The sequence below is a fragment of the Paralichthys olivaceus genome, chromosome 3, assembly GCF_024713975.1.
Source record: "Paralichthys olivaceus isolate ysfri-2021 chromosome 3, ASM2471397v2, whole genome shotgun sequence".
Taxonomy (NCBI): Eukaryota; Metazoa; Chordata; class Actinopteri; order Pleuronectiformes; family Paralichthyidae; genus Paralichthys; species Paralichthys olivaceus.
Window position 1 is genome coordinate 4,776,757 of NC_091095.1, and position 25,744 is coordinate 4,802,500.

A 25,744-nucleotide genomic window follows, 5' to 3' on the forward strand; every position below is an offset into this window, starting at 1 on the left:
TTTACTGTATATACTACTTTCAATGGATTCTACTTTATTTCTCCTTGATATTATAATTTGCTGCTTTATTTATTTACTTGAATACCTGATCAGCCAAAGAGCACAAATTATTTACGTTACTCTGAATCTCGGGAACACAGGAGGCAGACGGGGTGGGAGGTGAAAGAGGAGGAACGAGGATGAGTTTGTAACTGAGGCCTTTGCCGAACGGTGCTTTCGAGAAGCTGATGTTTTTGCTTCCAGCACTAATAAAATCACGGCTCTGATTATTTGAATTATGATTGTTGTATTTAAATCATATTTTCGTCCCCGTCCTTGTTTGTTGCCTTCAAGACATACGTGATGTCAGATTAGTGCTTGTGTACATTATTTTTTCGCCCTTCAGTCTTAATCTACCTGGGAGGCACGGCTGCCGAGACACAGAACTCAACTGGATCTATCCAGTGCTGTGTCACAATACATTTATTTATGTATTATAGATCTCGAAAGGCACACTTGAATTTTCCTGATTTGCCCAAATCAGATTCTCATTGTTGTGCAGCAGCCTGAGGAACAGCAACCTGAGATGGAAGAACACTCTTTTCTTTCACATGATTGAGTGAGTTCTCCAACACTGGAGCCTCTCTCGCCCCCTCAGGTGCTCAAATCTTTCATTCGCTCTCATTGGAGCTGATAACATGAACGGTCCATTGTTCCCCAATGCTTGAGAGCGAGGAGAAGATCCTTGAATATTAATAACCGCTGATGGGATCTAAATGGTGGTGGTGCGGCACTCTTCGAAATTTGGATGAGGTGTTTAGGAGTCATTTAACCCTGAAAGCTGATCGACCTCACCGTGGCTGGCAGCCTCTTTATATCCAGAGTCTGTGATGCCAGGGTAGAGCGGCTCCGCTGAGGCAATCAGGGATTAAGTGTCTTGCTGAGGGGCAATTAAACATCAGTCTCTGTGTGAAAGAACAGCACTGAATCACCTAACTCACCTTTTCACACCCACATTACCTCCAAACAGCTTCACAATGAATTCAACCACAAAATGATTTCTGTGAACTGTAACACTAGGCTCTTGGCTCTGAAGCTGAACGTGGGCACGGCATGCTAACATCAAGCTCTTTTACCGCGTTCACCGTCTAAAGACACGAAACGAAGTCGGAATGTCACGAATAAACTGGAAATGTTGAGAATAAAGGCGAAGTGAATCAGAGGAAAGTATATTTTAGTTTTTTTCGTAAAAACAATCGGAATGCCAAACATGAAGTTGAACTAAATCAGGGTAAGATATTTTTGTGTCGTGATAGTAGCGGAATGCTGAGGATAACGTTGGAATTCCAAGTCGAATGTTAAGAATAAAGTAGAACTAAACCAGAGGAAGATTTTGGGGGGGGTGCCAAAAAACTGTCAAAACACCAAGAATAAAGTACAACTAAATCAGAAGACGATACTTATATATGTATATATGAACAGATGCAGTTTTTGGCACAGTCTCTTTAAAGACTGATTACCTCCCTCAGTGTCTGTTAAACTGAACTATATTTGCACCCAACCATCTATCATCTTTGTCATGTGCGCTAACGTTAGCAGTTCGATTAAATGTTTAAAAGTTTGACTTTAATATTGAAATTCTGACTTCATTCTCGACACTTTGACTTTGATCTCAAAATGGGGGAATCTCATTCTCATTGTATTTCTCGTGCTAATACTCCTCAGTAATTTTGTCACATTTACATCATTAACTTCTTTTCATGTTGACACAGTTCACATTGACCTGGACGCCAGCCAGAGCTTCACTCCCATCCCATTCTGTCGATGTTTATCGGCTACAGCTGACAGATCTTATCTTCTGTGACAGATAGTTTGGATCAAAGTTGACAGGTAAGATATTGAAGTTTCATCATCTGTGTGATTTATTATGTGTTGGTTTGTTTGTGTACAGTATGTAATGGGTGTATAATAGAGAGAGTGTGTGCCGTGTCTGCAAACCGCCGTCACTGATATTTATCATTTCTTGATTTAGAGGGAGTCTTATAACTGCAGATGTGACCAAGAATGACTGACATGTGAGTCAAGAGTGCCAGTGGTGTCAAATGTGCTGAGAAGGAAATATCTGTCATTATGACTTACAGGCTCGACAGGAGACAGAGTAGAACTGAAAAATGTGTCACTGCAGCTCAGAATCACACACACACACACACACACACACTTGCAGGATGCCATATGCAGGTCGTAACAGGCTCGGCCACTTTTTCTTTCATTGTTTTTCTCCCTGACATCTTCTTGCACAAATGCATCACAGGAATACAGACAGAAACAGAAATACACAAGGCTGTGATGTAAGGCTTTTGCGTGCGTTAGCTTTGTGCAGAGCAAGGTGTAAAGGAGGGTGAAGAGGGAATACATGGATTCAAAACATGAGAATAAAAGTAGTAGAAACTTAGTTCTCTGGAGGGTGCGGGCTCAGTTAAGGGCAGATGAAATGGGACCAAAAGTTCAGATGAGGAGAAAATAGAAGAAAAGAAAACGGGCTGAGTTTAAATGAGTTCAAGAGCCGAGCAGATCTCATGGAACTGGTTAAGTGTTGTGATTGACTCAGACGTGTCTGTGTGACCTGGTAGGCAGCCTCGTTTCACGCTTATAAAATCCTCCAGTTTAAAGGTAATGTTGTTGTACCTGGATTCATTCCTGTCATGAATAGAGACTGAACACATTATTTGGGTTTGTGCCTTTAGACGTTACTTACTTGAAAGTGCCGAGCCAGAATGAAACTGGAGATGACACCTGTGCTCATCCTCAGACAGTGTCCTCATTGTTGCATGAATTAATGACCTGAATATCTTTCTCATATCAGTTTTAACCACTTTTCAGCGTTGCTGTTTTACTCTGACATTTAATATATCACTTCATGCAGATGTGGAACGTGGCCATCTGCTTCAGAGCGTGATGGATTATACTGATACTCTTTTTTGGAAAAGATTCTCATTTGAAAGCTGACGTCCAAAACAAGAATATATCACTCTTTCTCTGCACAGTACCTTTGTTGGATGGGAGAAAAGTAGATATTTGACATATTACTCTTGGCTCTGTTTCTATTAACAGGTATAAAACCTCTTTCTCCCGGCAGCTAAAATAACTGGTATGTGCCAATCATTCTTATCACACCCTGCCAAGGCAAAAAAAAAAGCATTGGCTGGATTAACATCTGCCCAGATGTTGCACTCAGTGTGTGGAGCTCGGTATGATTCCTTTGAATAAGTTGGCCAGCGATACACTCCATGTGTGTGATGTGTCCTGCTGATGACATAAAAATGTAGGTTATCGATAAATCTAATTCACTGTCGGGGCCTGTGATTCAACATGTTCAGGAATGCAGATGTGGAATTTATGTCAGGGATTATATAAATGATGATTAAATGTAATCACGTGATAATTCCTGACTTTACAAGTTGATTGTGATCAAGTCAAGTGCATCATGGCTATTTTTTACAGAATGTTTGGACGAGTCACAGCAAGAAAATCGAGGTCTAAGTAATAAAGTGAATGATGGTTTAACGAGTTGCTTATGTTTCTGGGAGGTGGAATTGGTGTTGGCTCGCTGCCACACTGGCGAGACTCACTGGCACATTCAGAGCCAACGTTACTGATGGTATTAATTAAAACTGTTTTTTTACACAATCACAACTCAAACTGGCACAAAGTAGAACTCGTATCTTCACCAAGGCCCATCAGTCCCTTTAAATTCAATCAAGCTGCACCACACTTCACACACTCATCAATAACAGATCTCGTAACATGTCTGAGTCCTTTCAACAACCACCAGTGTTTGAAAAGTGTCAGAAATCATTACTGTCAGGCACCTTGTCCGTTTCCAAAATTGAATGGGTTCCTTTCGGGCCCGTGTCCCACCCTTCCGCACAGCTTTTTCCCGCCAAGTCATTTTTGCATAATCTTGCAGACAAACTAAAAATACAGAGCAGAGAAAACATGAGATGAATATCTGCTGTTAAAAAAGTTCTACTGATCAGATGATGACACATCAGTCAGACTCAGACAGTCTGTTCATCCATTCATCCATCCATCCAACCATTCATTCATTCATTCATCCATCCATCCATCCATTCATTCATTCATTCATCCATCCATCCACCCATCTATTCATTCATCCATCCATCCAGAGCGGATGCATATTTCCTGTAAGATCACTGAAAGTGACTGTTGGGGCCTGATGCTAATAACTTTATTCTAATTAACTATAAATTAAAAAAAACACTAATAACTCTGTGAGTTCTGAAACTTCATGCAAAGAAAACACACGACACAGTGTTTAGAAGTGATGCAGTGGACGACTGGACCCAATTAGATTTTACTCACATGACAATTCTTTCTTGTTTTTGCGTTCAAGTTTAAGTAGGTTTAATGAAACCAATGCACTCGCTCAATCTGCACATTACATTTTAATTAATGAGAATAAATACTGTACATTTTTGATGGGGAATCCCTGGATCACCACTTGCTTATTATTATTATTATTATTATTATGGCCTGCAGGTGTCGCTGGTTAACCCCTGGCACCTTGCAGCAGAACACACACACACACACACACACACACACACACGAGAGAGAGAGAGAGAGAGAGAGCATCTGCTCATTTCATTGTCCCAAAGCCTGAGGAGGAGAATCCACCGGACAAATGATCATCTTCTGATCAAATCAATAATCATTTAATTAATTCATTATAAATAATCGAATAATTTTATTATTATCGTGATCCGGTGATAGTCTGCACACACGCACACACACACACACACCCACACACACGCACACACACACACACACTTCTCTCTTTTGTCTGAGGCATCTCTGCAGCTCCAGAGGAGGAGGAGGAGGAGAAGAAGGGAGGAGGAGAGGAGGAGCAGCGAGTTGTACCTGACACCTTCAGCCGCGCGTCGCAGCTCTTCTCCCGCAGAACCAACAACGAGCGCCACCCTCCCTCGCCCGGTGCGCGTGTTAGTTCACCGGGGCTGTGTGCGGTTTGCACCGGGGAAAACATGCATCTATTGACGGACTGAAAACTCCCCAAACATCCACAAAGCAACTGAACCACCGGGAGCCTCCTGTCTCTCCTCGGACCTCCAGGATTTGTCTTGTGTCTGCCCGGGTCTGAGTGAAGGGTGGAGAGGTGGGGACCACACCTGAGAGGAAGATGCGGATCCCGGTGCTCCTCTGTGCGCTGGCGTGTCTGTCTGCAGCCCCGGGCCCGGCGGTCGGGGCGGACCGGAGCTGCGTGGACCTGCGGCAGTTCTACACCGGGAAAGGCTTCACTCTGGCGGACGCTCCTCAGAACGAGATCTCCGGTGAGTTTGTGGGGAGAAAAAAAAGGCATCTGGGGTTAAAGATGTATGAAGTCTGTTATTATACTTACGAGTATGAATTAGTTATAATTACAATATGTTGGATCTTAATAATGTTTTTTTCTGGCCTTATTATATGATTTATAGATAAACAGATGAATAAATAGATTTACTTTATTGATCCCAAACTGGCAAATCCAGTTTCAACAGCAAGGTATCAGGCACATAACAAGCAAGATGTAAAAATATGAGATCAAAACTTATCACCATATGAAAAGTAATATATAATATTCATATTTCTGTTTGAGATATTCTTTTACAATTCGTATCATTTCTGTTTCGTGCCCTGTTGCTGGTTTGAATGTTAAACAACCTGCACCTAAAGCTTGTTTAGTCAGGTCTCCGGCTGCATTAACTTGTTTTACTGTTTCTAAAGGCAGGCGTGTGCTCATCATACTCGGCTTATATCTCAGTTAACGTGTCCTATGTTGTGGGATTGCATCTCTGTATAGCCCACCTGTACATTTTCCATTTCCCCCTCCAATCCCAGTCACTTCAGCGTCTGCGGTGTAGTCCTGTTCTGCACATCTCTATTACAAGTCTCTCTCTGGGGCATTTTCATTGTCTGTTGTCTGCAGGAGGGGCAGGACTGCAGGTGGGTGTGAGCCATGTGTCTTGTGGAGCTGTTATGTTCTATTCAGGGGCGTTTATGATTATCGGCTGCTGTGGACAGCTTTTACTGTAAAGTACAGAGGAAAAAAGAGCTTTTATTTTAAAGTACTGTTGGAAAAAGAGCTTTTATTGTAAAGTACAGATGAAAATATAGATTTCTGGACACTCGTGCTTTAGGGGCACCTTTCATTGTCTGCTCTGCTGTGTGTGTGTGCATGTGCGTGTGTGTGTGTATGTCAAAGTAGTTTGTCGGTTTTATCATTTGTACTAAAGGAAGTCCGGATAGAATGCAGCGAGCAAGTGGACGTTCATTTGTTTTGGGGGCGTAGCTTCGACGGGTGGGCTGATGGGACGGGGTGGGATGATTCGGTACATGCTCGCGCTTCCTTTTCCAGGATTACCAACCCTAGCTTTAATTTACTGGAATGGCTCAGCCCAACAGGCCCCCTTCACCATGAATTATTTCCTGGGAACAAAAAAACATCCTTTCGCACAATGTTTTAGAAAGTGATCAATAGTTCCTGGATCCACCCCCTGATCCAGATCTGACTAAGATTTAATGAGTTCTTTCCTGTTGGTTTTGCGTAATCTTGATCACAATCAAACAAAACAACAAAGACACAAACAAACGGGTGAAAACATAACCTCCTCGGTGGACGTAAGGATTCAGGTTAGCCTGTTTGGGGCATTAACACATATAGCTCAGCAAGTGTTAAGTAAAAGTTGAACATGATTTAAATTGAATCTATTATATTTTATTGTTTCATCCTGAAATCCCCATGTCCATCAGTCAATCAGCCAGAGAGACAATCATGCATTTAATCAATCAGTCAATTACCCGTCCAATCAAAGCTCCAGATCCAGTCAGTACAACACAAATCAAACCCCTCAGTCTCTCATCTCGCCGCCCGCCCCTTCTCACAGATGCTGATTAAACTGTCTCGGCCTTGAGGAGAGTGCAGAGCGTAAAATCGAGTGGTTTCCCCCTTTTAAAAGCGATAATCTGTCCCTCTCTGTCTCCTCCTGCGTCTCCACCTGGAGGATGGACAGAACGCAGCGGACCCCCCCGGCAGAGGAGGAGATGAAAGCGAGGCGAGATTGAGGAGTGCACGTGTGTTTGGATTGTGTGGGATCTGAAGGTCACTCCATGTTCTGTCAGTTAAAAAACCAGTCTGATGTAGGCGGGGGGGGGGGTATTAATATTGGATGTGTGTGTGTGTGTGTGGGGGTGTGTGTGTGTGTGTGTGTGGGGGGGGGGGGGGTGTTACTGAGATTGAGACCAATAAACAAACAAGAGTGACGCACAGAAAGGTGGAGAGAGAGAATAAAAACGAATTTCTTATTGACAGATGACAACACACAATGCTTCACTCACTCGGACCTTGATCTGCTCCAGTCATCTGAGACTTTCACAGAGATATAGGAGGAGAAAGATGGCGGCAGGCAGAGAAGTACAAACTGAGATTCCTCATGTAAACCAAATGTTGGTGCAGCCGAGTCGGTCCATCGCGTGTGAGTTTGGAACGACCTCATGGACGCTGAGCTGCATGTTCATTGGAGCGACGTGGATTTTTGTAGGAGCCGATGCTTCTGTGATAATTTAGAGAGGCATCAGTGAACGTGTAAAAAAAAAAAAAAAGTTGGCAGTGATTCCCAAGATGTCATTTTCAAATCCTCGTGCCAAAGAAATGTAACTGAGGGTTGATTTATTATAGTTTAACTATAAAATGTATCATCAAATGACTATAAATAATAAGAAAACACTAACAGGGATCAATTTCATGCAAAATATAATCATAAATACATATCTTATTACGCATTGTTTACTCTGTGAAATACATTCAGGACATTTTACCAGGGTTCCAGAAAATATCTGGAGCATGTGACTCAGACAGTTGCCTTCTCAGATGCAGCCCCCACCCAGATTTCATTTCAAGAAAATGTCCGGACTCAAGTGCATGTCTGAAAGTTTGTGAAAGGTTCTCATCGGTTACTTTTCATTTGCCAACTGATAAATCTGTCGGCTCTAATGTTCATTTATTCATTCAAATGCCTGTTCTAAACCTTTATGACCATTCAGAGGTATATTTACAGTTCAGATGATTTTGCTGAACCATATTTTAGCAATGTTGTGTTACTGCTGACACAGTGGACTTGTAAATAATAAATGGAATCTCAATTTGGTTCGCTCTGTATTGTGAAGGTTATATTAAAGTTATAAAATAAAAAGTTAAAGCACAGTTCCTTTACTTCACTGCAGGGACGCTGTAAAACCAACAAAACATCCTCTTTAGAAAAATGGGAAATTTGGCGTCTTGCTTTCTAAATGCATCTATTATCAGTGCATAGTGTTTCAGATGTTTCAGTCCTGTGGTCTTCCTGTGCACACACGCTCACATCTACAGGAATAAACACTTTCCTAATGATTTGTGACAAGACCCAGCTGTTCCCAGTCATGAGCAGTGCATGGTTAGTAATATCTGCAGAGTCCTAGAGGCTACTTCCTCCCGACTCCCTGGTTTACATGTCCCTCAGTGTACAGGAGAGAGTATATATATACATATATATGTATTAATACCTGTATTTAGTGGCCAAACAGTGTTCCCTTAGTTCAATTAGTTAATTTGGATGATTTGGAGTAAATCATCAGGGTTTATGATGTCACTCCTGTCAACTTGTGGGCGGGGCACAGTAGCTGGGAAAGTCTCCTACTAGAGTGTATAGCTTGGGCAGTGGGCGTCGCCTGGCCTGGGCATCTGGGGCCGTTTATTCTTTAGCCAATCACTTCGCAACTGAATACAAAACAATAACAAGCAGCCAAGGCCAAAATATTGAAAGCTACATTTTCGGGTCCAAACCGGTAACTTGGTAACTTAACTCCCAACGTATTACTGAGATGTAATTAGTTTGTCTCACGAAAGAAGGACACAAAGTCCTTCTTGTGTTGAGCTGTCTTCTCTTTTCAAACCAACACACCTGTAGATGTGTAGGTTTAGTACTTTTTGTTTGACTGATCCGAAGCCAAACCGCAAAATGCAGTGTCTACATATTGGCAGCACAAGTAAAAATTCTCAATAAAGTGAGGTGTGTAACATAATATGTGTTTCGTCAATCTGCAAGGGGGAAGAAAACATTGTGACGATAACGCCTGAAGCACAAATCAGATCTAAACTAAAAGACAATCTTGATATGAAATGTAATTTTCAGGTCTAAACAGGGTGTTAGACCTGTGTTTGAAAGTGGATATGATTAATATCAGCGTTCCAAAGTAAACTGTGAAATATAACAAGCAGATGCTCTAAATTCCTAAGGAGACGTTGACAAAAGCTTCTATTCTTCTCTGTCCCGGCTCACAGCCTTTGTCTCACATAGGTTTAACACCATGTGAATGGAAGTTGTCTTTCCCCCTGTCTGCCTGTCTCTGTGCCTGCGAGCTCTTTCAACACACACACACACACACACACACACACACACACACACACACACATACACACCCTTACCTGGTTAATAGTTAAAGACTAGCCGGTCCTTTACATTGTGTGTGAGTGTGAGTCTTTCTGTGTGTGTGTGTGTGTTTAAAAGTCAGTGAAAGCCAACACCTTCTCCTGGGAAGACACTTACTTCCATTCACATGTGCATTGTCTGTGCGGAGCAGCACACACCCATGTGATCGTATGACACACAGAAACAGACACGATGTATCCTGCACGCTTTCTTCTGTGTTGGGAGGTATTGAGTTCTGATGCCTGTGTGTTTGTGTTGTGTAGCCGACATATTGAATGTGTCTTGTTTGAGGGAACACAGAGGAGCTGAGAGGGGGAAGGACGCAGCGATTCCCTGACGCTCTGTGTTTTAGGTCAGATTAGCTGCAGATGAGGACACATCCCAGCTTTGGTTTCTTGTCAATAAGACCTTTACAAGGCTGAGTCAACGAGGAGGCCTCCATTTATTTGCATTTACGCAATTTCTAGTTACACAGTACCTAAGACCGATACCACATCACAAACGCACCAACTCTGCCATGGATGCACACGTTCACACAAGGTTACTCTGGAGTTTTATAACCGCTAAAGCAGAGAAGTTAAGAAACGCTGCTGGTCCCGTTTTAGTTTAAAATCTTTTTATCTGGACGCACTGAAACTGAGATGTATGGAAACAATGAGTTTGCAACTGCTTTCTGATTGGGTCTTGAAATGCGAAGTCTCCGTCAGACTCCTATGATCCTCGGCTACATTAGAACACAACATGAACTACAAGTGTCGCAGAGCCTGTGTGTTTTTTCCTGCTAACAGCTGTTGTGCAGTTATGTTAAGTATTTTACAATTAACAACTGTTTACATGTGAAGGAGACAAGATATTAATAGAGCAAGTCATGTATTCATCAGCACACACACATATTCATTTAAAGAAATGAAGGTTTCATGTTTGTAAAAAATGTTTCTAGAGCCAATTAAATAGATTTTAATTTGCAAGAAAAGATTTGTAGCAAAAAGTGTGTGTGTGTGTGTGTGTGTCTGAGTGTGTGTGCACTATTACTGTCCGTCATCTGTCACAAATCACATGCTCACTCAGGCGCTCACATGCCACCAAGTGGAACGCTGAACACCCAGTCGACCCACACACACACACACACACACACACACAGTCTCCCCACAGTCTCGAACTTGAACACTCCTCCCTCTCCTCCTCCCTCTCCTCCTCCCTCTTCGACCGTCTGATTCCTGCTTCCATCTCGGCGTTGTTTTTTCCAGACGTGAGGCTCAGATGTGTGAGTGCAGGGTTGCCTGTGTCTCAGTGAGCAGAGGTTTGGCTGCGAGAACTGTTAAAAGCAGAGCTGTGAATCTTTCATGATGTCTGATGCAGGGACATGAGGGAGAGACAGACAGATATAGAGGTGGAGAGGAGGAGAGGATCTGAGGAGAGGAGAGCAGAGGGAGGATGAGAGGGGAGGAGGCTCTGTCCTGAGCGCCTTTCCTCTCATCTCTCCTTCATCGTCCCTGCATAGACCAAGCCACTGGTTTGATACTGACACCAGCTCCTCTGCTCCTTCTGTGGTCGTTTCCGATGCCCTTTTCATCACAGTGTTGTAGAGCTGATCTTTCCTGAACTCTTCTCCTGCACAATTAGTTTTCAATGCAGCAACTATAACAGTCTGGACAGAGTGTCAAGCTTTCCATTTGCTGAAGTGTCTGCGTATTTTAGAATAGAGGACAACATGGTGAAGAGCCCTGGTGCGTTTGAAGGTCTTCTGCCCAATTTAAGTTACCAACTACTAGTAGATGTTAGCACGTGTTAGCATGTGTTAGCGGCCACCGGCGGATGTTAGGGACGTAACCTCAGTTGTGCACCTCAGCGTCATCAAGTGATTTGGCCTCGTGATCAACGATCCAGACCGGACCTGAGGGTACGCTGAGGCTGAAGGTAAATCTGTCAGTGGTTATTAACAGGTTTTCATGCAATGTCATCTGACACGCGGCTGAGACCAACCCAAAATTATAAAGAGCTTATGAGCTCATTCTAAAATAAATTTGGGGACTTTAAGCTGCACTTTATTTATAATTATTGAAATTGGACTGTAGCGTATCCAAAACAAATCCTGGTTGAGTGAAATGTAGGAAAAAGAAAAACAATTAACTAAACCTGCCACAACGTCATTAAACTAAACAAACCACAAATAAATATAAAAAGTATTTGCAGCATATTAATTTATTTTAAACCAACATATTGACGTATGCTAATTCTGATTTGTTCACACCCAAAGGCCTCGAGCGTTTATAGACAAAGTATAAACAAATTTACAGATTTATGACACAATGATTTTAGATGATGACAGAATCACGATGTGCAAGCTGTAACTTTTATGGTTTCAACAAAACAAACCACGGCTTCTTTTAAAAGTTGCCGTCAATAAGTTTGGAGCCAACATTGGATAAATACTCAGAATACTTCTATACTTGTATAAATAGGTTGGAGCTGGCAGGTGAGAGCGGGAGATTTTTCTTTGTTCCCCAGCCAAAAATAATGGATTTATCTTGGAAGGCTACTGAAGTCGTGCTTCTCTCATTATGTAACACCAGCGACTGTCGAGGACGAGGATTTGTTTGGAAAACAGCATCGATCAACTCATCGACCAAACAGGAGGCTACAGTCCTAGAGGGGAAAACATTCATTATCTCAACAAGCAAAACCAACTGAACTGTGCAGTTAATGACGGTGGAGGACAGTTTTACATTGAAACTACACGGAAACATATAAACTTTAAACTCAAGAATCGTTGGGTGACGGCTGAAAGAGGATGAGATGAAAAACCTGTCACATTGTTTTATTTAGAATTTTCCAGTAGATGAGAAGAGACTCTGACTGCCGTCACTAATCACTGCACTCATCTCTAATGTGGGGTTTTACATTAATGTAGCTCATCCCATTTATAACCAGTGCCAAAATCCATACATGCAAATGATCCGAATACGTTATGCAGAATGAGTCCGTGCTGTTGTTGCAAAAGAAAAAAAACAGAAGGACATTCATTTCTTTCATGCTAACATTGTGCTGTTATTTTTAACCCCTCGTGTTGTTTTTTGTATTCATGTAAATGTGGAAATGTCCTTTGTTAGATGTTTGTATGTCTCTGTTCCGTGGACAGCTAGTCTGCAGGCTGTTTGTTCATCCCTCTCGTTCTTGTGAACACAATATCTCAAGAACACCTGCAGAATTTGGGAATTTCTTCAAATTTTGGTGCAAACGTTAAATCAGGCTCAGGATGAAGTGATTCGAGTTTGGTGGTGAAGGAAGCTCTGACCTCACAAAACACATTTTTTGCCTTGTGAACACAATATGTCAGATGGAATTTCAGAGAATCTGCTCAGATTAAGTACAAATGTTCACTTGGACTCACAGATGAACTGATTCGAATTTGAAGGTTAAAGGTCAAAGGTCACAGTGAACAGATAATGAACGCCTCGAAGAAATGTCTTCAGATTTGGTAGAAAGGTTCAGTTAGACTCAAGAATGAACTGATTCCATTTATTGTTAAAGGTCAAAAGTCATACATATATTTATGTGAATGATGTGTGTATACGTCGTTCTATGTAATGCAGCCATTTACATTCTGTGTATGAAGCCAGATCTATTATCCAGAACGACTGCAGGTGAGGCCACAGGAAGATTAAATTCCTCCATCGCCAACATATAATCAACACAAGTGATGAATCCCCGGGTCAGAGTCGCACCGCGCTCCTGCATCTCTATGATCCTCTCGCATTAAAGCAGTGGTTGGAGTAGAATTTAAAAAAAGAGCACAAACCATTCAGAGCCTTGACATCCATCTTTAAAATCAATGCTGCACAAACCAGCAGTGTTTCTCCATAACCTCTGTCTCTATATCTCTTCCCCCCCCCCCCCCCCCCCCCCCCGACGCCCCTCTGCACTCCTGTTCACACCTCCTCCTCTACTTCTCCTCCCTTTAATGTTTGTTTCCTCCGTTCTATCAAACGCTATTTTTACTTTCTCCTCCCCCTTTCAGCCCCCCCCCCCCGCCCATCTTCTCCTCCTCTCTGGAAATCGAGCATCCATCTGTTTCCCAGATGAAACGATGAGTTGTTTGTCTGATGTGGTGGACCTGGTACTTCCTCATACATACAGTCCACTGTGTGTGTGTGTGTGTGTGTGTGTGTAACTGAAGTGGTGGAGATTTCTTGTTTTTTCTGCCAATACGACACCAAACATTTGCATAAAGGTGAATTTACTGTCCTACTATGTCGTTTCTAATCTGATTCTTCTCTTACATGCAGCCGAACAAAATAATTAAAAAGCATTTTCTAACATTTAGACCATTAATTGATTTGCTGATAAAAACAAAATCAAATTCCAACAACTGATTTATCATTTAAAGTCATTTAAATGCAAACATTTACTATATTGTTGTTTTTCTTTGTCGCCTATGGTCGTCAATAGACCTAAGAGTTTTAATCATCGTTTTACCCTCCGGCTTTTTTCTCTGTAAATCCTTTCTTCAAAAAACACCAGAAAACAGTGAAAAGTATCCATCTGCACCAAGTGACTTTTTCATGTCTTGTTTTGTTTATTATAATTTCAGACCAATAAAAAGCATGTTCTCAAATCAGAGCCGGCAAATTAATATTTCTAGATTGACTCATTCCTAACTGACTAATCTCTGCAGCTGTTAAAGTGAATAAAGGAGAAAATAATTGGCTAATTAATTCAAAATGTAAAGAATTGTTAAATGCTGCCCTCCGTCCTGTTCAGTTTATATTTCAAACAACAGAGTTTGTCATTTTTCTCTTGTGGGATTTTTTAATCGTTAAAGACAGTGAAGGAGAGACAGGAGGAGAGGGTGGGGGAACGACACACAGCAAACGATAGCCGACCGGGAGTTGAACCAAGGACCCGCAGCGATTTGGTTCTAATTGATTTTCTTCACCTGAATAAGATAACAAATGTAACCGAGTACCCTGAAGTAACTTAACTTGCATTCATGAGCCTTCACAGTGCACGTTAACTAAAGCATTTTATTGTGTGTTGGTTTAGTGTCTGAACTCGGTGCCTCAGCTGGTAACTCCACGTATTAACTGTCATGCATTGTGGTTTGTAATTTCAGGGAAGGTTGCGTACAGACAGACGTAATGGAAAATGTACACTGAGGCTTTTCAGTGTTTGGCTTCTTTTAATTGGTTATTTGAAGGATTAAGTGTAATTCATTTCTGTGAAATAAGAGATTTACAAACATGCATGTGCAAAACCATGGAAACCTCAGTTTCGTAACGACTGTAGTTTTCACTGCATATGTTTGATTTAAAGATTCTAGTACCAGTTTCATATTGGCCGTGGATCTGGTTATGGACCAAAGGGACAGTTTTTCGACGATTTGTCGATGCATTGTTTACGATCTTAACTTTTGAAATTCCCTCTGTGTTATAAAGCTAAACTTTGAGATTCCAGATTTAAGGGTTGTCTTCAAAGTGTTGGTTCCAGGGGATGTTATTTTATGATCTGTCCAACGTCAAATCGAATTACATATTCTTGACAAGTAGTAATATAAATAATAGAGTTTTTGGGGATTAAATCATAATTACAGTTTTCAAAATCAACGTCAGTTGTGTTTAGATTTTAATGAGAAATTGGTCAGAGATAAATTTACTATTTAATCATCATCAAGGACAGAATTATTACTGCATTTGGGTCGTTAAGAAATTAACATGTTGCAAGTAAATTAGCCAGAGCTTGTCCAGCTGATTTGTTTCTTAATGTTGTTTTATTCTTATTAACCTGTCAGCAGCAGCCTGAACACACACACACACACACACACACACACACACACACACACACACACACACACTCGCTCACTCATATAGCCATTCTTGTTTTTTTTTTACCTCAACTTATTTAATCTTTTACTTTTATGTGTGAAACAATCAGGGATGTGTGTGTTCTGTGGGTGGCGTCCAGACTTCAGTTAAAAATATATAACCATCTCATTAGTGTGTTGAAAAAAAAGATTGGCTGTGGATCTGTTCAATAAACTGTACAGTCACCAGGGGAGACATTACATCATTACTGCTAATCACAGAGTTTTTAAGTGTTTTGCTCAAACCCCAGCAGGGCTGTCATACATTTTATAGCTGGAGTGGTCCTCTTGGAAGAAAAGAGAATAAAGTCGCTCAGTGCTCTACAATAGCAACACACAAACAGACGTGGCTCTGGTTTCTAATGGCAACCGAGCTCTGTCATCTTCTCCGATACTTACCGTGTCAGCGGAGTGATACGTGATTGCTTTCATTTCTGGAGAGCGGATTTAAAAGGTCAAATCAATAGGGAATCGTGCTGCAGCTTTCACTTGAACTCAAGTGGTTCATGGAAAGAGCAAGTTGGTGATTTGTTGCGTTTCTAATGCACATACACGCTGATACCTGATACCAATCTGACGGAGCGCGTTTGTGTGTATTTGAGGGTTTTCTGTGCGTGAGCGAGGATCAGACAGACGCCTATAATTAGACATGTTGCTGTAAAAAAATCTAAATTCCATGCACGCCTGCTGTGTTTGTGTTCCTGTGAGCTTCACTTTGCTCCGTACAGCCAGTCAGGGAGACACTTCTTTGTCATTTTAACCTCCTGAGTGTCAGCCCCGAGGCTATTTCATGTTATTTTTATTGTTATTTTTATGGCATTTCTGCTTTATTAGATCGTTTGCCGTTGGGAGTGACGGAGAAGTTTATTTGATAGAAGCGGCGACCTGCATAAAACCGGCTGCCCGGCTCATAACATTCTGAAGACACAGTGTGCGTCACATTCTGGCAATACACCAGGGTCTCCACATGAGTTTCGGAAATGTACAACACTTAGTGCAGCAGCTCCAGTGCAGTGCTTCCCCAGAGGCACCATGGGAAACATAATGAATATCTGCGAACACAAGTCAAAAGAAGAAGAAGAAGAAGAAGCGCTGCTGATGAAATTCAAATATTTGCTTTGCATCATCCTCACTTTTCATTTGGACCTTGTCAAACACTGATCATCTGCTTAAGATTTTTATTCCTTCTTGGCTTTGACACTTTCAGTGACAGAGGTTTAAACAAGCTTCATCATTATAACAACATCAATATTCATAGCGGATTAGTAGGATTGCCGTATTATTGGAAAACCATTTATATAATTACTTTATTTACCAGCTGTGTTTTTATTTATGTTTTTAACCATCATCCAAAATAATCAGCACTCAGAAACAAGCACACTGAGTCCGACGTGTTTTATTGTTCAAAAAATACAGACTTGGTGTGCAAACACCTTGAGCTGGAATTCAAACCCGGGATTAGAAAAAATGGATTATGTTTTTTGGAGATTGTTGATGAGCCTCGTACGGACGAGGAGAGGAAGGAAACTCCTGAAAATAAGTTTATTTGAAAGAAAAGTAAGTGTAGACTTCGAAATGCAACCAAAACCAAACACAGTTGTGAGAGAGACTGGCTGAATGCCACCATCTTACATCATCATCAGGACCAGGTGAGGTGAATCTCCCAGACTCCTCCCACGTGGCTCCTGCAGCAGACGGCCTGCTGAGAGAGAGAGAGAAGGTCTGGAACCAGACAGCATTTAAATCCACTCCTGCTCGTTTGGAAGAAGGTGCGTTGCCAGACGGACGGTTCAGACAGGTTTTACTTAGTCCCTTAATTAATCACGGGGAGTGTTTTGGGTGTCATCTCCGAGTGTCCCTGCACCTCAGGTGGATCCTGTCTTTGACAACAGATTTTCCAGACATTAAGAGACGGATGCTTCGTGTGTGCGTTGTGCAATCACCTGCTTGTACCTGTACTGTGTTTTCTATTGTGCTTTTCTAGTCTTATCAACCTCTCGTTTTAAACTTAAAGATTCACATTCTGATGCTTCAAAATCACAATGTGACACCTGCTTCGTTTAGAAACTCGTAAAGACGCTTGTTTTGTGTCCGGTTCAATCCTGCAAGTGTGTTTTCTTGAACAGCAGCAAGTTTGACAGTGTTAATTCGAAGACTTGTTCATGTGTCTTTGTTAATTGACCCTGTGGTAGAAGATCATGTGGCTGACGTTGAGTTAAATAAGAGTGCAGCAGGCTGTTATCACTTTATTTGAACTCTCAGCTCCCTCGATGCTTCGGTCTGAGACCACGCGGGCTCTGTTCTCCCAGCGACCTCCGATCCGGCGCTCTCTCTCTCCGCCACGTTCACTCAGTTCTGACACAGAAGATGTGACCTGGAAATGCCCGACCTCAGGCTGTGACCTAATGTTCCCAGGACCACAGCGATTGGATGCCTCCTGCCGAGAAGGAGCTGCGATGGAGAATCAGCTTCCCCCCCTGCCTGACACACACACACACACACACAAATTCATTCATTCCCACCTCTCATTCTCCACCATCACTAACTCTGTGCTGTTGGATTAGGGGCTGATGTCTAATCTCCTGCTAATCCTGGCCTGTTAATCTACTGTATGTGTTAGCAGCTCATAGTACAGAACATGACAGCTGATGCACTGACCTTCCCACGGAGGCAGTAACACACACTCTCACTCGTATTTGTTAACGTGTCTTTTCAACTCTCGCTCTCTCGCAGCGCGTTTGAACTCGCAGAAACTCTCTTCATTTCTCCGGTTACGTAACGATTCCGCTGGATCTGGCACAAGGCAACGCGAGCTCTTGTTTACGGTCAACCGGTCAACTGTAAATAAGGGCTTATCCCAGCAGTCAAAGATAGATGACGTGACCTCTGCCCTGATCGGCGTTATCCACATACGTGCACGTGAGCGCTCGGACGCTGACTCTCCCCAGCGTGGCACACACCAGTTGGCACGTGCTGCCATTTTTTTTTTTTTTTTTTTTATCCTTCGACGGGATGTAAAAGTAGTAGTTAGTTTAAGAGCCTTTAACTGCTCCCAGAAATGACATAGAATTATGGTATTACACGGTGAAGTTGGTGCCATGTGAACACACACAGACACACACTGGCTGGGCAGCAGAAAGGGCAGGACTGTGGGGCGGTGGGACTATTTTTACTTCTGTAATGGTATAAAATAAGGAGAGGTTCACCCAAAACACTGTGTGTCTACACCTCCCTCTCTGTTTTTCTTCTCTGCTGTTGGTCCGGACTTAAGAGCTTCAAAGCGTCAGTCATTCTGGAGGCAATAAACTCTGCATATATACTTTAATGTGGCCATTGTTCTGAAAAGAAGAAGCAAAACAGAGAATATAGAAGTGAAGTAGTTCATCCAGAATAGTTTGATGTTGTTATTTTCATATTTTGGCAGAAATGTTGAGAAGTATTTAATCTGTCACCTCAATATCCACAGTTAAAGCAAATATTAACACACCGAGTGCTTGTGATTTTCCTCATCCCGTCCACTGCCGTTGTTTCGAGAGCAAATGCCTTTGCACACTTTTCGCACCAATGTTGGTGAACAACAGAAACCTGCTCTGAGGTCAGTGGCACGGTATTTCAGTCTCATTTTAAGGGGATATCATCAGGATCCACTGCTCCTCCCCTTTGCTCTGAGGTCAGTTTGCAGTTACAAGAGGAGTTTCTACCATATTTACCTCTACCACACAAGAAGCCTCATTGATTTGTCACTGACCAACAACACCTCCACTTCCTGTGCAGATGCAATGAACTGCTACAAAACTGCAGCATCAGCCATCGTGTTCATGTTCAACGTTCAGTCTGTTAAAACCAAATGTTTGAGAGAAACTGTGAATATACCAGAAAAAAAAGACTCGAAAATCACAAATAGCAGGGAAACGATTTCACATTTATTAGATGCTTAGAGGTAAATTACAACTTCTGCTTCTGTCTCCACCGATGATCTCCTCCCCCTCCCTCCCTCCCTCTTATTTCTTTTCCGTTTTATCGCCTATCTCCCTCCATTTCTCTCTCTCTCTCTCCCTCCTTTTTCATCATAACGGCGCTGCGTCTCTCTTCTCCTCCTCTCCTGCCCTCGTGTTTATGGATTGTAAAAAAGGTAAAAGTGTACTTTGGTAGGAAGGCCATGTGGAACGTTAAATCACACACAGGTGCCTTTAAATGGTGAGGACACACACACACACACACGCAGATGCAGCATCAGCCCTTCATTTAGGTGGCAGTAATTTGCGGCAGTAAGTGACAGGGTTATTGTAAGACGCTCATTAAGAAAGGGAAGCAGTGAATAAACGTCTGACTGAAGGAAATAAATTCAAACCACTGCGCCACTTTTACTGCTCAGCAATAAGCTGCTTTGATGTGGTGTGTGATGGCAGAGCCGGGGCAGACTCAGTGTGTGTGTGTGTGTGTGTGTGTGTGTGTGTTGGTTGTAAAGTCAAATCAAAGTGTACCATGATTGTTCTGCTGCATGTGTCATGTATGCTCCACTGTACCGTGCCTGTCCGTGCAGCTTCAGAGGTCAAAGGTCAGATCAGTTACAATGAGACAGACCGTTACAGTGCAAGGTCACTTCCTGTGGCAAACTTTCATCACAGCAGGAGAGGGGGGGGGGCGGAAGGATGGATGAAACGAAAGAGGCAGTGACGGATGATAATCAGGGGCATGGCTCTGTGCTCGTTCATCTGCCAGCGAAGCTGGAGCTGGGAAATTGCGAAAAGATTTGTTCAGTAGAAATTCAGGCGTGCACAGAGGGGATGTCTAAATGATCCTCGTTATTTAAAATGGTTGTTTACAACTCAGCACGTTGCAGCTTCCTCCAACAACAGATGTGAACTCTTAAATATCCTGAGGTTGAAAATCACATAACACACATTTACACTTGTCTGTTAAATAGTGTGCAGCCTCTTTTCAACTGGTTTGTCTGCGATGGGGTTCACTCCCAGGTGAAATGACTCTGCAGCAGACACAGGTTTGTATCGGCTCCGGCTCTGATCAGCAGCGATGGAAACACCATCACTCTTCTTCTAATTTATCTTAGAAGTCTAGATGCAGAAGCTACAGGACGTTATGACGTGTGATAATAGCCACGGATGTTTGTATGGTTATTGTTTTCTACATCTTTAGAAGTAAAAAGTTTCAGTTTCTGTTTCAAGGTCACGTATGGTTCGGCGGGTATGCAAGCAGACAGGCATTTAAGCATGTAGGTAGCATGTGTAGTCATGTGATTCACAAGTGTTGGAAGTATTTGACTAATGTGTAATGTTACTAATACTGTGTATTACAATTACTTTTTCCTGTCATGGTGAAATTGTTGTGTCCTTAAATATGAGGTAGAAGATATTATGAGTTGTAATTTTTTCCCATCAACCAACATGGAGGAGGCGTGATCTATGATCTATACTGCAGGCAGCCACCAGGGTGTGATCAAGACACTTTGGGAACTGCATCTTTAAAAAGTAGATGTTGTGATGTGAGAACTCAGCTTTAAAACGACATCATCGTCCAACACGGCAGGAAACTGGTTGTAAACAAACTTTAGACTTTCAGGGTAAAATTGTTTTATTCTCTTAAACAACACCGATGCTCCGGCACACAAGAGAGCTGTTTGTCCACGTCCAGTTTTATTCCTGTGTCAGCAGCTGAAATACGTTGAGAAATGGTTTAACATCTGGAAACTAGTCATTTGAGAGCCTTAAGTCGTGCTTTACTGCGCTGACTCAGCCTCGCCGTACGTCGCCCGAGCTCCGAGGGAGATTAGTCTGCAGCGTCAGTGCAGGTTACACGTGTGATGGAGCGCTTCTGCACTGTGGCAGCGAGTGTAAATGGATTTACACGTCTCATTTAACTCGCCGGACACATCAGCAGTCTCAGATATTGGAAACATCGCAGCACTTTCTCCACTAAAACAAAAGTGATCTTGTATTTTTCATGGTTCGGGAATCGTCTGTAATTACTTATGATTGAACAAAGTGCAGCCAAAGCAACTTTTAACCAGGTCAGCAAAGTGAGGTCACTCAGGTGCTTCATTATGATTAAAGTTCTAATTGTAAAGTCTGTCTCAGTCCACACGGCCGGGAGAAGTTGGGATGTTCATTTGTTTTGGCTGCAGCAGTTTCTCACTGTCAGACCCAGTGTGTGTGTGTGTGTGTGTGTGTGTGTGTGTGTGTGTGTGTGACAGATCTGAGATTATCCTGTATGTATAACCATTCAGCGTAACCTGCAGCCTCAGGGTATTATGTCTAAGTAACACATTACGTGTGTGTGTGTGTGTGTGTGTGTGTGTGTGTGTGTTTGTGTGTGTGTGTGTGTGTACGTGTGTTTCTATTGTTGTAGGGACATATTTTCCCAACTTCAAAAGGCTTTTTGAGGATTTAAGACTTGGTTTTAGGGTTATGTATAGAATTAGGTTAGAATGATGGTAAGAGGCAAATGAATGCATTAATAAATTATGTCAGAGTGTCCGCACAGCCATAGAAAGATAAATGTGTGTGTGTGTGTGTGTGTGTGTGTGTGTGTGTAATGAAATACAGTGACCTGATTTTCTTAACTGTATGTCTGGTGACCCTGATCCACCTCACACAGCAACAACTGTAAGAGTCTGTGTGTGTGTGTGTGTGTGTGTGTGTGTGTGTGAGAGATTTTATATTAGTGATATTATTAATCTGGCTCTGTAGAGATGTTGTTGCACATGACTCAGTTAATAAAATTAACGTCCCTCATCATTAAAGTAATTTAAAATGAGCAACAAGGCAACTATGTTAATTAGATCTTTATTTTTTTAATGAAACACGAAACCCTGTCCCCTATTAACTATTTATATTTAGTTTTTTTTTTAATTTGGAAAGCAAACACATAGAAAAACTTACGTTATTTTCAGGAGTCGGATTCGGAAAAAAGCCTTTTTGGGAAGTGGTGGTTAAACAATGTTCACTTTCAACCTATTCTGTTAACAAGGTATAAAAACACAACAACTGCATTTCAGCTCCAACCATAAGTTTATCTCACGTCCTCTTGCGTTCATGATCTTTGATGTAACAGAGATATACAACATGTAGACCCCAAAAAAATATTCTCAGTAACATTCACACATTTTACCAGAGGGGAAATAGAAATGATTGTTTGTTGCCGCAGACCAAACCAATGAGTGTTCCTGGCAAACATGTCGGCAGCGTGGCACCGTGACACTGAGAGAAATTAATTAATTCCAAGTGTCAAACTGAGAGAAACAGACAGCTGCAGTCAGGCGTTAAAAGGAATTGCTGTATCAACAAAGTGCTGGCTTCGATTAAATCAGGGTGTTGCCATAATCGGAATACTTTGGCTCGGCTTCATGACTGTTTGGTTCGATGGGAGTTTATTTTGAGTTTAGTAATTTTTCTGTCGCTGAGCTTGGTTTTTGAAGGCAGATGCAACAACAGGCGGAAAAGCAGAGATATGTAACTGATATGCAAAGAAAAGGCAGAGGCAGCTGCTGGTGTATGGTGGATGTTATTTCCTGAGTACTTCTCTGTAGCATTGCATCGATAGCTAACGTAGCACATTAGCACGGAAGCTGGCCAAGGTGCGTGTTGTATTTAGATACAGGTAAATAGATACAGGTTTTGCAGGTTTCCATGTTGAATTATTGCTGATGACCTCCCTACTGACCCCATCACATACTGCCACCTTCTTGCAGATGTGTAGCATTCACACCAAACAGTCGCAGGATATGCAGAGGCAGCCATGAGGCGTACATGTAGTTCCCACGTTTTCTCTTTGATTCAGCTCTTTGATGCCAGGCCTGATGACTTCTCGTCAGCCCACGGTGCGGTGCATGTTACCTGTTCGCCTGCTTGGCACACGTGCTGAGGGTTTCCCACTTGTCAAGACGGGCTCAGGTATGCTGGGCCTGCCGCAAGGAATGCAGGGAGGAAAGAAAAAAAAAAGACGAAGAAGCCCATCTCGAGAGAGAGAGGGAGGGTGCGACAGAGAGACGAAAGTGAGAGCCAGATGCTTTTGATAGGAAAAAGGAAATTAATGGCTAAGCAATGTCGTCTTGATGTGGTCTCCATGACGACCAGTGTGCTGTTGCACATCTGCAGGCGAAACCAAAATTAAATGGATGCACTAATGATTAAGTGCAGGATGCCCCGCGGCAGAACGCAGCACTGCACTCTGTCTAATGCGGCACTAAGCTGCGGGGGGGCTGTGGGAACATGTGATCCCTCTTTGGCAAAATATCCACCATTAAATTAATTTATCGATACGGAGGAATTCACTTCATCAGGATTCAGTCTAATGAGGAGAATAAACTGTCTGGGTTTTACCTCGGCCACATCCTTGACTGATTTACAGAAACCGCACTGGGGCTGTTAAGTTGTTGGTTGGAATCCGTGAGGGTGCAGAAATATTCTGTTGTGTTTGAGCTCTGAAGGTGGATGATGATTATTATTGTATATCGTGCAGAAGGATTTTATTGTTAAAGGTCACAGGTGACTTTTTCCCGCTCACATTAACGACTGATTCTGTTCTTTATGTTGTTTTTTTTCTTCATCAACTCGCTCCATATCAGCCAGGATCGGATCTCCTGCAGGCACAAATCTTTACACCTCGGCTGCAGGTGATTAGTCACCACTGAGCTCTTCATATTCAGGAGGAGATATTATCTAGGACTCTTTATGCCAAGAAATGTACACACGATCCTCTGAGCTGCTGATCACTGTGACAGGCTGAAGCAGCACCAGTCTAAAGAGCCGTCAGGTTTTTCACAAAGACGTTTTCCTTTTTCCGCTCTTCACAGCTGTAAATGAAACAAAAGTCACACTTGAGACAACACATCCGACATCACAGACAGTGTGGTGAAACACTATCGAGGTGTGAACATGGTTTGCTGCTGCATCAGTCAGAGAGACGCTCTAAACCACTGCTGAGATCCGTTGTTTCTCTGTCAGGTGTTAAAGTTAAGTGGGACGGACACAGAGCTGCCGGAGGTTGTAAACTGAGCCAATCTCCAGGTCTTCGACTTTACTGAAAAAGAAAATCTCTGGATTTGTTGAAGAGAATTATATCAACTTCAGTGTCCTCTTCAATATCTCTTCCTGTAAATGAAGCTGCCACTGAGGGTTGTAATTAAGAACAGCAATAAACACTTTTCCCTTTAGACAGGGTTGGACGGCACTTTGTATAAACTAGTTCATTTCAAGATTAACCCTGATGGCTGATACATATACATGTATTTTAATGTGTTTGATATTTCCGTGACAAAGACAAAGAAAGAAAATATTGAAAAAACTTCAGTCACAATTCCTCTCTCTCTCGCCCTCCCTTAGAAACGCTCTCAGTATCTGGATTTTGTTGCATCAATGGGGCCTCAGGCATGAAGGAAACAATCAATGAGGGTCCCTGCAAGTGTAGTACAAACCTGTGAGTGTGTTTGCCCTGCAGGATGTGGACTTCTCTAAATATACGCCGAAGCTCGAGGGCAAAACCAGCGTGAGCAACCAAACAGGCTACAGAGACTGACCCAAATCCTTTTCTCTCCTCTCCTTGAGCAAGGCACCTTCCTGACAAAAACCCATTCAACCTCGCTGCACGTTTGCATCTTTGCAAGCTTGCTTTTTGCACATGTGTTAGTTAGTGCGTTGCCACTGTGCTCATTTCTGTTTTTCCAAGTAAATTAAGGTTTTATAGCAGGATGCCAGCTGCTCCCAGCTACCCAGGAATGCAGTAAAGCATATGTGCCTGTGGTAAACGCCCTGTATCGTCTGGGTCGGTGAGCAAACCGACAACGAGATGCTAACATTAGCTGCAAGCACATGGTCACCCAAAAGACGAAGATGTAATGTTCAGGGTGCAGTTTTAAACGTCAGCAGAGGCATCGCTCCGACATGTGCGTGACTCTGAAGCCTCGGACCATTCGTCTTTAAAGTTGTTGAATTTATATATATATATAATATATTCCTATATATAGGAATGAAAATAAAACCAGCTCATGCCTCCAGCTTTCTCTTTTATTAGGTGGCTAGAGATTTTGGCAAACCCCCAACCACAGGACCTTTATTTAAAAATCATCTCAATCTCCTCCATTAAAGGAACAAAAATGTTTGCTCATATAAACAGAGAGAAGCTTTTTTATAAGGCTTTTATCTCAGGGCGGTGATTCAGTCCTCCTTCATCGCATGTCTAGCAGACGCAGCTCAGCGTGCTGTCAGTGTCTTTATCGTCAACCTCTTCTCCTTAAATCTGTGGCTGACGAGACGCAGCAGCAGCGGCCTCGATATGTTGTCAGGGGAAAAACGTGTCAACAATTATCACACGACACAAAAAAACTGTTTTTATTTGAGCAATCAAATAA

General features: G+C 42.4%; 1 protein-coding gene across 1 annotated transcript in view; it reads left to right on the forward strand.

Annotated features, from left to right (window-relative positions):
* Positions 1 to 4,646: 4,646 nt before the first annotated feature.
* gpc1a (glypican 1a) overlaps positions 4,647 to 25,744 on the forward strand; it is a 30,771-nt gene continuing 9,673 nt past the window's right edge. Inside the window, exon 1 of the mRNA XM_069521588.1 lies at positions 4,647 to 5,345. Coding sequence (XP_069377689.1) covers positions 5,195 to 5,345 — 151 coding nt within the window. The 5' untranslated portion in view covers positions 4,647 to 5,194. The remainder of the gene's footprint in view (positions 5,346 to 25,744) is intronic.